General features: G+C 43.2%; 1 protein-coding gene across 3 annotated transcripts in view; it reads right to left on the bottom strand.

Annotated features, from left to right (window-relative positions):
- Positions 1-1,968: 1,968 nt before the first annotated feature.
- Positions 1,969-18,555, bottom strand: part of ZNF134 (zinc finger protein 134) — a 34,433-nt gene continuing 17,846 nt past the window's right edge. The window contains exons 1-4 of one of the 3 annotated variants that reach the window (XM_058530579.1): positions 10,830-11,148; positions 8,822-8,860; positions 6,048-6,148; positions 1,969-5,389 (exon numbers count right to left, since the gene is read on the bottom strand). In XM_058530579.1, coding sequence (XP_058386562.1) covers positions 4,152-5,389; positions 6,048-6,087 — 1,278 coding nt within the window. In that variant the 5' untranslated portion in view covers positions 6,088-6,148; positions 8,822-8,860; positions 10,830-11,148 and the 3' untranslated portion in view covers positions 1,969-4,151. Of the gene's footprint in view, positions 5,390-6,047; positions 6,149-8,821; positions 8,861-10,829 lie in introns of those variants that run through there. The other 2 variants (XM_058530580.1, XM_058530578.1) reach the window with 2 other exon arrangements.

The raw sequence follows: 18,555 nt of genomic DNA, 5'->3' as shown, positions 1-18,555 counted from the left end.
CCAGCCCTAGCAGACAGCTATATCTCAGAACCAGCAATAAAGCATCCAACGATCTCATCATACTGTCTATCTCTGACTCTTCTGTCTGTATCTTTCTCCCTGCAGCTGGGCATGTTCTCCACTTTTAAACGCCTGTGGTTAGATTGAGCCCACCTGAGATAAATCTCATCACAAGGTGCATATTAATTACATATGCAAAGTCCCATTGGCCATCTATGGTAACATTCACAGGTTCTGGGGATTAGGGCATGGACATCTTTGGGAGCAATTATTCTGTCTACTAGACTTTGCCCTCTGGTCCTCAGATTCATACCTGTCCTGCTTGCAAAATATATTAAACCCATCCCAAGATCCCAAAAGGTCTCCTTCAATTACAATATCAACTCACCATCCAAATCTCATCTAAATCTCATTAGCTCAAAAGTCCCAAATCTCATCTAAATTGTCCAAATCAGGTGTGGGTGAGGCTCTGGGTATAATCCACCCTGGGGCACAAATCGTCTCCATCTCCAGCTCTGTGAAACTAGAAAACAAGTGTCTGCTCCCAAAATAAAATGGTGGAACAGACCTAGGATAACAGTTATATACATTCTGTTTCAAAGGGGTAGAAAATAGTAGGAAAAAAGAGCCACCAGTCCCAAGACATTTTGAATCAAGTTTGGCAAACTACATTAGACATCAAGGCCTGGGAATATCATCTGTGGTTCAAGGCTCTGACCACTGGGCTTGAAGCTGCACACTCTGTGTTCTACTCTGCTGAGTCATGTTTCCTTTCCCAGGAAAAGGTAACAAGCATTTGCAGCTTAGTTTTCTCAGCCAGTTTCCTATGTGTAGAATACTGGAGGTTCTGAAACCGAGGAAGAGGTTAAAAAATCTTCCCTGGCCTAGAAGAGAGCAAAAACTTGGAGATAAGCTTTGCTAACTGCAGCTGTGCATATTCACCATAATCAACCATGTTTAAAACTAACCAGGTCTTTCTGTCCCTCCTTAGTATATGAGTGAGCTGTCTTTCCCAGGAAATCAAGGTCCAGACATCAAGATTCAGCCTCACAAGGCCAAACGCAGGCTGATGAAACTTTCCCAGAAAACTCCAGACAGTCAAGGGAAAGAAACTCAGTCTTCAAGGTCAAATGTAAGCTGGTGGGAAGGTGCCAGCCAGCACATCCACATGCTCCCCCTCCCTTACCTAAAACCCCAGCACATGCTCTCCCTCACCACCTTTAAAACCCCTTGCCTCTCACCTTTCGGGGAGACGGGACAAATTTGAGTTTCCTGGCTGACGTCACCCGAAATAAAAACTCTTTCCTTGCCACAAGCCTGGCATTCTAGTTTTATTTGGCCCCTCTTGTGTGGCGGCAAAAAACCTGGGTATGTATCCGGTAACAGTTCTATACCCTTTAGTTTCACACTCTGTCCCTTTAGATCCAAGATATTTCTAGTAGAATAAAATTTTGAAGAAAACTGTGGGTCTCCCATATGACAGAGATTCACTCCATTAAACAAGAGGTTGGTCCAGTTTTTTATCCCTAGATAATCTCACATCTATTTTTGGCTTTTGCTGAGATGGCTGAGGGATGACTTGAAGCTTCCTAGCTGCTCTCTGGTTGTGTTGAGGACACTTGCTTAGTCATACAAGTAATCTCTTCAAAGAGATTTCTGTGTGACTCGACTCTGATCTACTGATCTTGATGAGATATTACAAAAGGTTGTGCAGCCACACCCTCAGCTATTTCTCTAGAACATGCTTTCATGACCATTCATCTCTTAATTTCAATGTCTTTTAAACTAAGAGGGCCTGAGAATTTCCCAAATCGAGTCTTAGGTCTTTTCTGTTTAACAGTTCTTCCCTATATTTATCTCTTCCCTGTCACATTTTATAATAATTAGTAAGAAAAAACAAGGCCACACTTTCAACACTTTTAATTAGAATATCCCTAAGCTAAATGTCCAAAAAAAGACTAGTACATGAATATTTGCAGCAGCTTTATTTTTAATATTTAGAATCTGGAAAAAACCCAAATGTCAATTAAGATAGATTAAATTGTGGTATATCCATACAGATTACTCTGCAATAAAGAGAATGAGCTATTCATACACACAACACGGATGATTTTCAAGTAATTATGCTACATAAAAGACAGGAAACAAAAACTTTTAAGGTTCCGCTTAAATCAAATTCTAGAAAAGGCAAATTTATTTATATTGAAAGTAAATCAGCGGTTGCCTAGGGATAGGTGGGCAACTATTAGGAAGGACGTTGCGAGAGGGATTATGAAAGAGCATGAGGTAACTTTGGGGGTGATGGATATGTCCAATATCATGGCTAGGTTGATGATTTCATATGTATATACATATATTAAGGCTTACCAAATCGTACACTTTAAGAATGTGCTGTCTACTGCATGTTGACTACATTGAAAGAAACTATAAGAAATGATTCCTCTAAAAGTCTGGGTTTCCCACTTCCATTGGAAAACCAGAAGATTGAGCATCAATATAGTCATGCACGACGTAACAATGTTTCCATCAACAACAGACCCCATATACAACAGTGGTCCCGTAAGATGAGTGCCATATGGCCTAGGTGTGTAGCATGCCATCTAGGTTTAAGTACACTCAATGGCGTGTGCACAATGACAAAACTGCCTAACACATTTCTCAGCAAGTTTCCTTGTTGTTAAGCAATGCATGACTATAGTGACTACCATCTCATTCCAAACGCCTTTGAAGAGAACCTCTTCCTCAGTAGCAAGAAAAACTGGTAAGCAATGAAGGCTGTTTCCAAGTCAGTCACCAGGAACTCCGGCTGGTCACAAAATCTATATTCTTGGACCAGAGTCTCTCTACTCTCAGTGCCAGGGTTCTTGTCCATGCAGCAAAGACATCCAGTAAACAGCCCAGAGAGAAGGAATCGAGGAAAATTTTACATTCTTTGCTCTGTCACTGACCTTAGTCCTAAGAGTGACACAGCCCTGGAGATCCTGCGAATTTCCATACATCCTGATCTCATACAGCCATAGTGACTAGAATGTTGATGGATGTGTTTCTACAATGGGCACATCCACTCTTGTTTGCTGCGCTGTCTCCAGTCCCAATTATTCACACCCAGTGTTTCTGTATCAATTTTGTTTCCTTCCTGAACATGGCAGGTCTTAGAGCCAGTGATTTGTGTACCAGATTCTGGCCTTCAGGATATATGGCACTTGGCAGGTCCTGAGGAACAGCTTCCCCTCAACAGTGCTGGGGAATATGCAACATATGCTGGAAACAAGACACTCAATCCCTGCTGCTCTCAAACACACTGCAAGTTGTTACAACAGCACCCTCCTCAAGGTGATATCTGGGCCCTTACATAACTGAAATCTAGACAAAATTAGGCTCACAAAGCCCTGAATTTTCACTCAAGCTTTTGTCAGCAATGGAAATTAATATCAAAACTGGACTGAGAACTGTTCTGTCAACCTGCTGTTCCATTTGAGGGACACAAAGTTGGAAGCCCCCACAAACACTGTTTACCTCATCAGTCTGGCAGGTACCTAGTTGTTTTCAAACCACCCCAAATAGTAAAAAAACCCTCCAAGATTAAAGGCGGCTTAAATAATGTCTTTATTATCACACAAATTAAAGCGACATGAGACAAGCAGTTCTCCAGGTTGGGTGACTTGGAGGCTAGAAAAATCTGTCACAAGTATCACGAGACCAAAAATGTCCATGAAAAAAGTAAACTTTTTCTGCTACCAAAACACAGCTCAGGCCCTCTTGGCTAAAAAAGCATCACGTCAACACCTTTACCAGTCAGTGAGGAGGGAATGAGGATCCCCATTTAACTCACGTTCCTTATAATTCCCTCCAGGGATTGGACAGAGAGTACAAAGTTCTGGCTTTCCTGAGGATATTAAGGTAACTTAAGCTGGTAGAGTTGAGATGGTTTCAGCCACAGGCACTGACACTGACGAATCTGGCAAGGAACTCGAGCCGGTCTGAAAGTGCAACACAGGCCCTGAAAGCTTCCCTTGTACCTGGCATTCATAAGGCATGTCCCTAGTGTTAATGTTCAGATATATGATGTTCAACATCTGATCGATGTCTCTCTCTCAAAGGTTAATCACAGAACTCCTCTACCTATGAGTCCTGTTGTGTTGAAAGCACTCCTAAAGCCTTCCTGCAGTGTGAACTTTCTGGTGCCGAATGAGGTGGGAGCTTAGGCTATAGGCTTTCCCACATTCGTTGCACTCATAAGGCCTTTCTCCAGTGTGAACTTTTTGGTGCCGAACAAGGTGGGAGGTCCTGATGAAATCTTTCCCACATTTGCTGCACACAAAAGGCCTTTCCCCCGTGTGAACTCTCTGGTGTGCAATAAAGTCAGAGCTTCGACTAAAGAATTTCCCACATTCAATGCACTCAAAAGGCCTTGCCTCAGTGTGAATTCTCTGGTGTTTAATGAGAGTGTATTTGTGGCCAAAGGATTTCCCACAATCACTACAAACATAAGGATTTTCTCCAGTATGGATACTCTCATGCTGAACAAGTGTGGATTTGTGTCTGAAGACTTTCCCACAATCGTTGCACTTATAAGGCCTTGCTCCATTGTGAACTCTCTGGTGTACAATTAGGTTGGAGTGATGGCTGAAGTATTTTCCACATTCACCACACTTATAAGGCATTTCTCCAGTGTGAATTCTTTTATGCTGAGTGAGGTTGTCTTTGCGACTAAAGGCTTTCCCACACTCACTGCACTCATAAGGCCTTTCTCCAGTATGGATTCTCTGGTGCTGGACAAGTGTGGCTTTTCGACTAAAAGCTTTCCTACATTCACTGCACTCGTAAGGCTTTTCTCCAGTATGGATTCGCTGATGCTGGACAAGTGTGTCTTTGCGGTTGAAGGCCTTCCCACATTCACTGCATTTGTAATGCATCTGTCCAATGTGAAAGGCCTCTCCACTCTCAGTGCTCCTTTTCTTCCTCTTGCTGTGGGTAGCCTTTTGCTGGTGACTGCCCAAGGTGGCCTGGAACTTCTTCTGTTCCTCCTCACATGTAAACGGCTTCTCTGACAAGTGAGGTTCTTCACAAACTCTACAGTTTTTCACAAATGAAGTCTTGCCTTTGTCTCTTAAGGGTTTCTCTACATTGTACTGTTTCTGGTGCTGGTCAAAGTTTGCACTGAACCACAACTGTCTTCCACATGCCCCACATGTATAAGGTTTCACTCCATGGTGTGTTTCCTGGTGTTCATCCAGGTGCAAAATATCTTTCAAGATGGGGCCACATATGTCACAAGGGTGAGCCATCTGGGTTGATGAACCTGCCCTGGAAGTACTAACATGTGACAGTCCTACAGAAATGCTCTGCACAGAAGGTGCCTCTTCATCCTCCACTCCACTCGAACAATCTAAAGGCAAAAAATGCTGTTGAAGTGCATGTTGATTTTGGTAGAAAGGGGCAACCCTGTCACAAGTGTCTGTCTAGCATACCCAGGACTGAGTCCACAGGGTTGTTGGCAGGATGACAGACTTGGGATAAGGTTAAAGAAAGAACGGCTGTGTAGTACTGGGCTCTAAGAATCACAGAATGGGGAAGGCCTCACAAGGAATAAAGACACAAGGATGGAGCGTAGTTCACAAAGAAGCAGCAGGCAGGATCTCCAACTTACTCCTCTGCAAATAACTTTTAGAAAGGTGTTGGCTATTGGCGATAGGTGAATACTATACAGAAATGTAAATCCACACCCAGGAAATTTCCAATTTAAAATGAGTAACTAGTATTCAAAAACTAGGGAAACGTGTACATCTCATGACACATTAGCATTGTCCAGTTAGGAGAGCACTGCAGAGGGAGCAGTAGAGGGCACTGGTGAGTGAGCGTGAACAGTCCTGCATCATAGGTCAGAATAAAAATGACAAATGTGTAAGTGTCCAGCATGGGGAGGAAAAGATATAAATAAAGTATGGCTTATAGCCTGGGCACCAAACAGTAATAGGTACAGGACAGGTTTCTGGTGCTATCTGAACCTAGCCCTGAAGTCACACCCTCCCTAAGCCCCCACTCACCAAGGCCCGTCCAAGCCTCTCCTGCTGTGGCTAGAGTCATGACCTCTCAGTCAGGCATTCAGTGTTCTTTCCCCTGCTACAGCTCAGCAATCACAGAGAGTCTGTAAGATACAAGTCATAGAGAAAAGACAGGGCAAATGAGTGGGAAAGCACTGACCCAGAGCAGCCTACCCATGAGAGAGTAAAAGAAAACTAAATATTATAAAACAAACATCAAAAATGTCTTGCTGGAACAGCCCAGTGGGCCTTATAAGCAGTGATCATGACTGGAACTCATGACACAGATACGCCCAAGGAAATGTCACTTGAAGGAGGCAGAATCTGGAGCACAGAGGTATCGTGAATGTGGACATAACCACCCATCTAGGGTGAAGCCAAGCACAGTAGTATCCATGGGGATCACCACAAGACTCCAGACCCTCAAACCATTCCTGGCAAGGATTTAGGGCAGCAGAACTTGGGAAACATAGGTAGTGGAGGAGGCAGTACACACAGCTGAGCCCTGGCACCAAGAGGACCTATGTGAGGAGTGAGGACAAATAGCAGTGTCTATGGTCCAGCTCTGGGAAGGAAATGGCAACCTCTGGGGGATAAAAGTAAGAACAGAGCACAGCCCAGAAAACTGGGATATGTGGGGGCTTACCCAGAAAGACTGTAAGTGCAAAGCACAGAAAGCACTGCATTGATTGACATGAGAACTTTTGAGCCTTATCAAGTAGCCCCCACTCCTCCCAGGGGAAATACACAAACATATCCTCAAAAGTCACATGACTGCATAAAATGGACAACTGAACACAGGGTCAGCCACCTTCCCCAGGACTCCTGGTCTATCCACCACACATTCACTTTCCTCCTCAGCTCTGTAACTCAGACAAGATACTAGGGACTTGTGTGATTGGTGCCTGCTCTTTCCTCATTTCTCGTTAATCATTTTGTCCAGCCTAGAACAGGCAGGGGGACAAACGTTGTCTAGCCTGGGCCTGGCATGCAGGGCCCAACTGTTCTCTTGCCAGCTAGATCCCCTGGGGTCCAGAGATCATGCCTCTCATACACAAATTTGACTTTAGCAGTGTCCCTAAAGCTCTCAGTACCGGAGCCCTCAGGCAGTGAATTCAGATCCATCTCTGTACACATCACTCTTTAGACCACACCTCCTTCATTATCTATGGACACCAACAACGTAGGTACCTCCCACGTGCAAATCTGCATACAGCATCCAGAGAAAGCTTAATTAACACATCCAGGATCACATTCAGCCCCAGTCAAGGACCCTACAGCCATGGGGTATCTCTGAACCTGGCTTTTAAATCCTCCCCTCCTGGCCTTATTCCTTGGGTCAACTTTGGCAATCCAGAACCAAATGCAGATATCAGATAAACCCAGCCCTTTTCCACTTTGCTGTTGCATGCTGAGATTGCTAAATTCTCATCAGTCACAGACTTAACACTTAACACTAACTCTCATTCAAAGCCCACACCCACTGGCCTTCTACTCCAAGCACAGAAACAGCTGACAGCTGACTCCCTTTGCCCCTCAGTTAATCTACTAGCTTCACCAAAACTCCCCAGTCCCACCAAAGATCACCACAAAAGCCTGGGAAGCACAGAGAGAGGGCAATAAACTTTGGCCTCATTTTCATCTCATCTTTATTACTGCTACCCCCCCAGCACCCATCTCATGTCCACTCTCTCCCAGGAAGACTTCACCACCTGCCAGATCCTATTCTCCCACCACCATGGACACTAACCTCCCTTTTGTCTCTTAGGTGACTCCTACTCCCACTCACTCCACTGGGCCCACACCCTTTCCAGAACCCTAATGGCACTGCCACCATGACATAAAGGTTTTCTCTCTAAATCTGATACACAGCTATACCCTATCCATACACTGGCTGCACCTTGCGAATGTCTCCAACTTAAATCCTTCCTCTGAACTCCAAACCTGTGTGTCCAGCTGTCCACTTGATACCTCCACTCAGATATCTTTGGAACATCACAGACTCACCATAGTAAAATCTAACTCCTGATATCACCTCTGAAAGTTACTCTCACCAACTTCACCATCTCAACTGAGGATTTTTCTATCCTTACACCTTCTCAGGCCAAATACTGTGGGGTCATCCTTGACTCCTCTCCTTTTTTCTCTTATCCCCCACATCAGAAAACCTGCTTGGTTCTACTCAAGAAAAAAAAAAAAAAAAAAGATCCAGAATCCAAACACTTGACTCTCACCGTGATAGCCACCACTCTCCTCCAGCCATCATCAACACACCTCTTTCCTCACCCCCACAGTCTTTTCTTCACTGTGCAGTCAGATGAAAGCCTGTTAAGACTAGAGTCAGTTCACTCCTTCCTCTGCTTCAAACCTCCCAAGGCTCCCACCACTCTTGAGAATAAGAAGCCCAGCTTCACAGGCTGCCATTTGAGCTGAATCCTCTCCCCTGCTCTCTGATCACACTAGACATAATGCAGACCTGAGGTTCCCTGAACACTCCCGGTTCAGCCTCAAGTAATGCGTCTGCACATGCTGATTCCTGTGCCTGGGACACTGTTCTACATTCATCCCACTGCCTACTAGAAATGAAAGCCCTTCCATATAATTCCAGCATAGAATTCAGAGCACAAGACTTTTGGTGACATCAGGATCCCCAAACCGAACGGCAGGTAGAAGAGTAGATGAAGATTCCCAAGACACCACCATGTGTCATACTGGGTTGCCAAGATCACTGGGAGGTGGAGGTGGGTTGAATGGGGAGCTGCATACTCTGCACTCACTTATGCAGGGATCATAAATGCCTCTGCTGCCACAGCAACCTGGTGGAAAGAGGGAGATGTGAGTGGCAAGTTACCACGGTGGGATCTCATAGACTGAACTGTTCTCCAACCCCTTTGGTGAGGATGATTTCAGGTTGTCTAATCTCAGATACTCAGACCTTAGTGCTGCCTCCTACCAGCTGTGTGACCATGAACAAAGAATTGGGTCTCAGTACCCTCATCTGTGAAGTGGGGATAATAGGGATACCCACCTCACAGGGCTGTTATTTGTATCAGACATGTTGATACATGTCAAGCACCTCTGTATTATCTTTTACTGTCTACAAGCTGAACGCTATTGCAAGTGTTGTTGGTGCAAATGAAGTGACAAATTTTTGAAATTCTAAATTTGTTTTTAAGCTTTTAAGAAAACGTGATATTTAAGACTTTCCATTGTAATCAAATACTTAGAGAAAAGCACTTCAATTTATTAAGCATTGGTATAAATTTATCATGTTTATGTATTTTTAATTTTTAACTGTCTGCTTATGTATACTTGCCATGTGTACACTAGGGCTTTCACCAAACCAGCCTACCTGGTATGTACTCCTCTGAAAATGAGCCTGCTGGTGACCCTTCATTAGAGACATTCTGACCTGAGGAATTGGGGAACTGAGGTACCAGTGCACTGGATTGGGCTGGGGCTGCTCTACTAACCTGGCTGACTTTCCCTCTGCTCCACAGGCACTGCCTATGGGGGCATGCTGAGTCCACAGGGTGGCAAATCTATAGCACCTCACACCTTGCTCTCCATTTCAGGCCAGGCTCCTAATACCCTACAGCCCTCTCCTCCTGCTGACACCAGCCAGAACCCTTTCAGATGCCAGGACCCCCTCCTTTCTGGAGGTAATCTCAGGGATATCCACCTCTTCCGTGCCCTCCATTCCCTCACCTCAGGGACCATATAAGATAACATCCTTAGCATTCTTCCCCTAAATCTGATCTCCAGGCTTTGACCTGAGCCTCATCTATCAGAGTTCTCCAGCACAGCTCGCTCCACAGAACTCCAGCCCTGCATGTCCAGACGCCCGTGAGACACCTCAGATTTACCACGTCCAAAAGCCAACTCCTGATCCCCCTTGAAAGATGCTCCCTGCTCCAACTTACCCATTTCCACCCTTTCAGATGTTGGGGGGGGGGGAACTTGGGTAGCTCTTCACTCTCTACTTTCACTTACAGTCATACCCGATGCAGCAAGAAATCCTGGTCGTTTTATCTTTAAAATCTCTCCAAAATTTAATGATTTCTCTAGCCCCACTCCCTCCTGCCACTGCTCTGGTACAGCCACCACAACAGCCCAGGAGTTTGTGGCCTCCTCACCGGGTCACTGCCTCCATCCTCACCATCACACCACCCTAGTCTGTTTTCCCCTGAGCGAACGTTGGGATACTTTTAAAACCCTTAATCAGGGCCGCCCAGTGGCTTAGCGGTTAAATGCGCGCACTCCGCTGCAGGCTGCCGGGGTTCGGATCCTGGGCGCGCACAGCCGCACCACTTCTCCGGCCACGCTGAGGCGCGTCCCACATACAGCAACTAGAAGGATGTGCAGCTATGACATACAACTATGTACTACGGCTTTGAGGAGAAATAAATAAATAAAATCTTAAAACCCTTAATCAGATCACGTCCCTCCACGGCTCCCAGCGCCCTCACAATAAAGGTACTGGCCTCACTCGGCCATTCCAGACATGACTACTACTCACACTCTCCGCTCCCTGCAGATAGGAAGACCCCCGTTTCCCGAAAGCTCCCGGCTCAGTCGCACCTCCAAGCCTTTGCTCGTGCGAGTCGCTGGGCCGGGAACACTCCTCCAAGTCTCATCACACTGGATGTTAGAAATGGGGGCTCCACCCACAAACGACCTGGAGCCCGGCCCGCAATGACCTCAACAGGCACTCCTCATTCGGGGCCTCATGATTCGGAGGTGTGGGTCGGGGACGCGCCAAGATTCGGGGAACGCAGCACCCACCTACGCCAGGTCCATCACCGCGGCCACAGCCATCACAGTCCGCACCACACGGAGCTGTAAGGAGTCCCTGGTCGGGACCCGGGCACCGCCGTCGCTCGGCCGTGGCGGCGGAGTCTTTGCGGGCGTTGCCACTGCCCAGCCTCTTTGCAGCGGGGGCAGGGTCTCTTCCCGCGCCTTCCTGCTTCACTCACCTCTGAACCGAATCAGAACTCCCCGACTTCTCCTAGGATAGTCCCAACAGCCGACAAAATGTCCGCCGTGAGGAAGATACCGGAAGTCCCGCCCAGCCGTCTTCCGCACGTACGGAAACTCCCTTAAGAGAGCCGCCACTGCGCGGCGCAGAAGTTTCTGGGTAATGTAGTTCTCCTGAGCAATCGGCCTGACCGAGGCGCTGACAACCTCCCTGCCGCGGCCAAGGCCATGTGGCACCGCAAGGGGCGCTGGGAAATGGTGCCTCGAGGTTATGAGGACGGGGCGGGGCTTCACCCTCTTAAAGAGCCCGCACCCAGATTCTGTGCAGTGTAGTCTGCAGGTGTTGCAGAAACGTTTAGGAACATTGTTTCAGATATTCCGCAAAGCTGCAAAACCAAATGGACACACCACACCAAATATCACTTTGAGTCCACTCATATTTCCTTGTTGTTTTTAAAATACGTATAGACAGAGCTTTAAGTCAGTTCTGTGCCCTTCAGTTGGGTCAGGTGTAAGAGAGAATTGTCTCCAGACAAAGGCATGGAGTGGAAGAAGGAGGAGTGATGACGGGTGCCCTGAAGAAAGTGGGCTAACTGGAGCTCTTCCTCTGGTTTACTCAGACACTACTACTGACAGGGCAAGGGGAGGAAGGCGAGGAGAGGTTATTGGGCTACTTGGAAATAGGAGGTCAAGGAAGGTGTCTTGCCTACCTGTTATGTAAGCAAATTTTTATATTTTCCAGTCTGCGGGGAAGCCACTCTGGTTTGAACCTGATTTGGCCTGAATTTTGTTTTAACCAGAGCAGCCTGATTTATGGCCTATCAAACATACATTGTACATCTGCTTTAAATGTTACCCTAAAGTAAAGAATGTACTCTTTGAAGATAAAACATTTATGCCTCCCTTCCCTTGATGCCAACACTCTTTAAAGTTAAGACTGAATGCCTCCTTTCCCACAGCACCAAAGCCATGTTGACTCCCTCCCATGTGTACACTGTGTGGGCTAATCTGTGAGAAAATATCTCCCTGAACCCTTGAAAGAATTTCCCCCACATCCCCGTCATGCTTGATGTATGTCTCTTTGTTTGAAAATGGTATATAACTGTGCTGAAAAGCACTCTTCTCCAGAGTGCTTTGCATTCCCGGGCTATAGTCCTCAGTTTGGCTCAAATAAAACTCTCTACTATAGAATGATTATTGATTATTTACATCAACACTTGTACAGTCACTGATGGTGTCCATCCCAGGGAGCAGTACTGTTTAGTCCAAATGATATCTCTTAGCCCAAAAGCTGAGATATATTTATTTCTTTTAGGAATATGCTGCCTATCTGAAAAGAACCATTATAAATGCTTTTGTATGCCAGGACAGTGGTTGACATGGTCCTAGTGGCAGCAAATGTGCAAAGGTGACATCTGAACCCAGAAATAAAAATATGGAACAGCATGATTTCATTTCTTTGCTGGAAAGTGATTTTCATTTCACTTGCCATTACAGAGACAGTGTCTGAATTGGGAGTTGAGATTATTTATGGTAAAAACAAAAAAAAGAGAGAGAGAGGGAAAAGAAAAACAATAAGGCAGAGAAGAAGAAAGAGGAGAAAAGAAAGAGAGATGGGGGATAAAGAGGAAGAGGAGGGAAGGAAGGAAGAAAGAAAAACAGACACTTGTGAATTGTTTAAATGCTGAAAGTTATTAATAATTCTGTAGTTATTCACAGATATATGCAAAAATGGCTCTGGGGAACATATCTGTGACAGGCAAAAACAGTTAAGATGTCCACAAAATTTGAGCTGGAGACACTGAAGTCTGAGAAGTGAGAAAATGAAGCTGAGCACACGGCTGTGCTGGAACCTTGCCTACAGCAGGATTTAGTCTCCAAAATGTAATTTCTTTTCATTCTTGAAAACACTGAATATCTGCTTCGAGAGAGAATAAAGAAAACATTTAGAAAGTGTTCCCAGAATGGTGAAGATGAACAAGGATACTGTAATATCACGCTTATTCACATCTCTAACAAATATTCAATGAACACCTACTGCATTTCAGGCACTAGCCTATGTGCATGCAACAAATTTGAAAACAAGAAACAAAGACCCCAGCCATCAAGGAGCTTACACTGTAATCAAGAGACAGAAGAAGAAATATGAAAAAAAATATTGAATTATATACAATGTTAGAATATGGTAGTGTGGGGGATCAGAATTTGTCACCCCAAAATGTGTCTCTCTGGCTTATTTCTAAGAACAAAAGACTCAGGAAGAAACTTTGACCTTCCCCCTAACTGCCTAAAAGAGTTTAAGATAGCAGGCCTGTTTCAGAAAGGAGCTATCACCATAGATAACTATAATATAAAATAAACTAGGTGTAGTAGGCAAGGAGGAACCTAGCAAGGCCTGTGTAATCAAAGTCCTTCCCTGGGGCCAGCCCAGTGGTGTAGGGGTTAAGTTTGCACACTCTGCTTTGGTGGCCTAGGGTTTGCAAGTTCGGATCCTGGGCATAGACCTACGCACTGCTTATTGAGCCATGCTGTGGTGGAGTCCCACATATAAAGTAGAGGAAGATGGGCATGGATGTTAGCATAGGGCCAATTTTCCTCAGCAAAAAAAAGAAAAAAAAGAAAAGAAAAAAGAAAAATAATCAAAGTCCTCCCCACATCACATTGTCTTTGCAAAGCATGGCAAACATTTGTCTACCAAACTTTTGCTTTTCCATCTCCATGTGAATTGCCTTCCTCCCCTTTCAAGTCCCAAACCACTACCCCCAACATGCCCTGAAGATGGTATTTAAGGTGGTGGCTTTGGCCTTTTTCTGGAGTTACTCAGTTTTCCTAGGTTTCTACTATGTATACATGTTATTAAATTTGTTTGATTTTCTCCTGTTATTCTGTCTCATGTCAATTTAATTCTTAGACCAGCCAGAAGAACCTAGAGGGTAGAGGAATATTCTTCCTCCCCTACAGTAGGCACAATAGAAAAGAGAGAAGGTGAGGAGACTGAGAAGTGGGAGGATGAGATGTAATATTATACAGCCAAGGGAGGCTGATTTGTGCCCAGGTCTTAATTTATAAAGGTGACTGAGTGATGACATGGATAGGTAGATGCCATTGAAAGAAAAGTCTAATGTTACTCACAATTCCCCTAGAAATGAGAGGCACAGCATACCAAGAAAGCTGTTCCCAAACCAAAAATGGGTTTGCCTCCTGGTGAGTTACAATCAGACTCTAGACCAGAAGTAGTTGTCACACAAAGTAGAACTTATTTGCAGCAAATAGGAGGCCATGCAGAATCACTTCCAAAGTTGTGGCTGTCCCTGAGCAAAGGGTAGCAGGGACCTTTTATTTCGGATGGGGAATGAAAATTCAAAAGGGAGAGGTGGGTATTGGCTTGGGCAGGCTCAGTTGGCCACGTACACTGCAGGTTATGTTAATAAGGCCTAAGCTCCTCCCAGAGAGATCTTAGCATTAAAAATGAGGCAAAGGTCATAGGCCTCCTCTTGTGGTGGGGCTTGGTCTGGTTCAGGGTGGTTGGTGACTGCATCTCTTAAACAGTTAAAGGCTTCCTAACCCACCTTTGAGCTCCTCAGGGCAATTAGTCAGTGACAAAGCCACAAAAGGAACACCAGTTTTTGGTTAGGAGGTAGAAGCAGGAGCCAAGGGAAAGCCTATGACAGAGTCTTTATTGTGTCTTCTGCATGAAAGGCAGGGCAAAGTAAACAGGATTGGCTAGTTTGAACAATTTCACTGGGTTTTGGGTTGTAGCAGTGGTCTCTGCTTGCCTGGTACCCGGCCCTGGGACGATATAGAGCACACAGTTTTGTTCCAGAAGCATTTAAATGATTCTACATTCCTAGGTAATGGAGCCCTATTTGAGGTAAGCCACTGAGTGCTTATGTAAAACCTTAAGCCCATGAAAAATATTAACACAAATTAAACTCCTTAAAGAAAATGTGCAGATTTTCAACTAGAGGAAATAGGCTAATGAAAAAAAGAAATAGCTCTTTCTATGAGACACAGTGTTGCTCTTAAGTTTATTACAGTCCAGAAATTTATTTATTTCATCACGATTTATCATTCATAACAACCATGTTGCCTAAATATATTGTACTAAAATGATACTTAGATAATTTATGTACAGATTTTATATGCATATACATTAAACTGTATTTTACGTTAGACACTTTCAAAAATAAAATAAATTTTCAAGACAATTTTAGTTAAATAGACAACATAGAAATGCAAAATCGTATGTTTTGCCACATATATGTTTTAATGACCATTATGTTTGTAAAGTTAGTAGTAATAAAAGTCAAATGGTTATTTAAAGATGGAAAATACAGGTGAAATGAAAAGGAAACTCTTTGAAAGTTTCCTTTGAGTACCAATGACTGACAAAATTTCCTAAAAATTAATTTTATTTCATAAAAAAAAATAATTTTCAAGATTTGTTAAAGAAAACCAGAGCTGGACAACAGTTAAAGTGGTAAAAGCAGGTTTTAATCAGGAACAATTGCCAATGGGGGAAAGGAGACCTCAGTATAGAACTCTGCTCAATTCCGAATACAGCATGAACAAGTAGAGATTTATAATCAAGGAGCAGGGTAGGGGTCAGTGAATGGAAAATTACTAAGAGGAAATCTCAGGGGTAAGGCAGGATTCTTGTTAAACTGACCTAACAGGATTCTTGCTGAAGGCAGACCAGGGTGGTCAGCTATCACCTGGGGGAATGGTGGGAATGAGGAGGTTGATCAGATATCCAGGGTGATCAGATATTAAGTGGGATGGATTCTGGCTAAACTGACTTAACAGGATTCTTGCTAAAATTGGGCACTGAAGTTCAAAAGTTGAAACCTAGTCGGGAAGAAGATTCAGAGGAGCCTGACTAACGTTTGGTCAAGAAGAGACTCTCTGTCAGATCTGACTCCTAAATATTGGTAAATTGGAAATTATTTTACTACTTATTTTTTTAAATGAAAAAATATTGTAAACTAAGGTAAAATAGTGGTAAACTATAATGTGTACCAAAATAAATTTATCACAAGCAATTTTGATTATTTCACTGACTGGACAAAAATTCTCAGAGATCCATGATCTTTCCTATGAAAAGTTTTGATCATTGACACGACCTCCAACACCTGCCAGAAGATATCTCCTACTTTCCTTTCTCGCCATACTGAATGCTACATACTCTTTGCCAAACGCCATGAACTTGCTTCAATTCTTTGAAGTTCACCCGTGCTGTACCAATTCAGTATATTCTCAGCTCATTTTCTTTTCACTTGAAACAGCTTTCACTCAACATGCTTTGACAATTCAATAAATCTTTTGGATGCCACTTCAAAGTGTGAATCAACAGTGAGTTTCTACTCCAGAATTCCCAAACACTGAAAAGCCCCCTATATGTCATTATCATTATTGCCTGATGTTCTCTAGTGAATAGCATTACATAATTTTAGAAAGTCATCTTTGAGTCATTATTTACACCATTTTCCAGCAATCTTAAAAGCAGTATGAGGCCAGGGTTATTTTTGCTGAGTTGGGATTTTCCCATGCTGAATCCCAATGTGGAGACAGATTATATGGCATAAAACACAAGCCTACAAACACACAAAAAAATGATTAAATAAATGATAGGATGTTCTAGAGGGAACTTACTGTCCAGAGACAATACTTGGAGAAATTATTTTTCTTCCCCAGAAGGCAGACCAGAACTGAGAGGCCCAGGTGTCACTGCCAAGGAGCACAAAGGGACTGAATGTCGGGAAGCCTGAAGACATCAGTGCAGAGGTATTCATTAGCCAGTGGCTTGGGTTCACAATCAGTGTTACCCAAAGAGACAAAATGGAAGAGAGAAAATAAAAGGAGATGAATATGCTCACCACGAACAGGATGGTGCGTGTGGCTCTGGCCTCATGGGAAGTTCTGGGGGAAAGGCTGCTGCTGTGAATGTGTTGGACTTGCTGCTTGTGCCTGTGCAAGACAAGGACCATGGAGCCACTAGACCAGGCCATGAAGTCCAAACATGTAAGATCAATGAAGGAGAACATGACTGCATGTAGTGAGACTACGAATTCATTTGGAATGGGTGAACTACAGTATTCATAAATTTTCCCCATACTCGTGTTTTTGCTCTTTCTTGGTCCAGTAACATTCATAGCAATAAAGATATTTAATAGGAGATGCAAGATCCAGCAGAGGAAATAGCAGAAGTCAACACACTTTGGGAATCTACTCTTGAGCTCTATCCACTTAGAGGTATTAAGGTTGAGCTTAACGGCCTGGAAGCCACTGAGGAGGCAGGTAGTGCTGAGGGAAACCCCTCTGGCCACTCTGTGTAAATAGAAGACAAGTTTACATCCAACATCATCCAGGAAATATTTCAACTCAAATGTTGCCATTGTCTGAGGAATTCTTTTATTAAAAAGAACCAAGTTGTTAGCTATGACTAGCTGGATGAGAATCAAGTCTGTGGGTCTCAACACGTGCCTAGTGAGCAAAATAAAGATATAAAGACAAAAAAGTGAGGAATTTCCAAGGATCCCAACTCCAGTCTGAGTAAGGAAAATAATTTCCAAATTTAATTTTGTAGAAACCATTTCATCAATTTAAAGGGGATATTGGTGGCTGATTTTATTTGAATCACAGGAATCTGGAGACTAAAATAGAAAATTTGGTTACTCTCATTATACCAAGAAAATTTCTCTGGTTGCATAATTTTTCAACTCAATATGAATATTTAGACATGCCTTTCATATGTGCAAAACAATTTCATGCAGAATTATTTATAATAACAAAGACTGGAACCAACTCAATGTCAAACCATGGGAGACTGAATCAATCGTGCATTTTCACGATGGAGCACTAGGCAGCCATGATGAGTAAAGTTCTCTCTACGGCTGCATTTCCAAGACATACAATTAAGTAAAAAATAGAAAGTGTCAGAATATTTTGTGCAGTTAGCCTTATTTTCCTAATAAAGGGAGTATAACTAATATATTATCCATTTACTATGTGTATATGGTAATATTTTTTAAATAGAAGAATGTATTTAAAAATTATAAAAATAATTTTTTATTTTTATAGGTGATAGTGGTGACAGAGTAGAGGAGAAAGTATGAAGTTAGATTGCTCTCAGTATATCTGGTTTGTGGCTTTGGTTTAAAACTTTTTACACATTCTAACTAAATATGGTAACAAAAATATTATAAAACACAAACATAAAAATGAAAAAATAAAGAAATAAACCTAAATGTGTGCCAAATTTGGGTTTAGCCAAAAGAAATTACTTCTATTGTATTTTAAACACCATAATTTGAACGTATATTCTATATTAATATGTGAACACAATAAGAGCAAATTATTGCAGTTATAATATCATGAGTAAAATAATTGGTATCTTAATTCTGTAATCATATATATTATATATATACACACACATATAGTGTATACATACTATTTTATTAAAAGATATCAGAGCTTCCTGAAGAAATGAATGAATCCACATCTGGGGTAGAAGGTATAGAAAATGATCTCAGAA

The sequence above is a fragment of the Diceros bicornis genome, chromosome 34 (genome assembly GCF_020826845.1).
Source record: "Diceros bicornis minor isolate mBicDic1 chromosome 34, mDicBic1.mat.cur, whole genome shotgun sequence".
Classification (NCBI taxonomy): Eukaryota; Metazoa; Chordata; class Mammalia; order Perissodactyla; family Rhinocerotidae; genus Diceros; species Diceros bicornis.
This window is presented reverse-complemented; position numbering and strand designations above follow the sequence as displayed.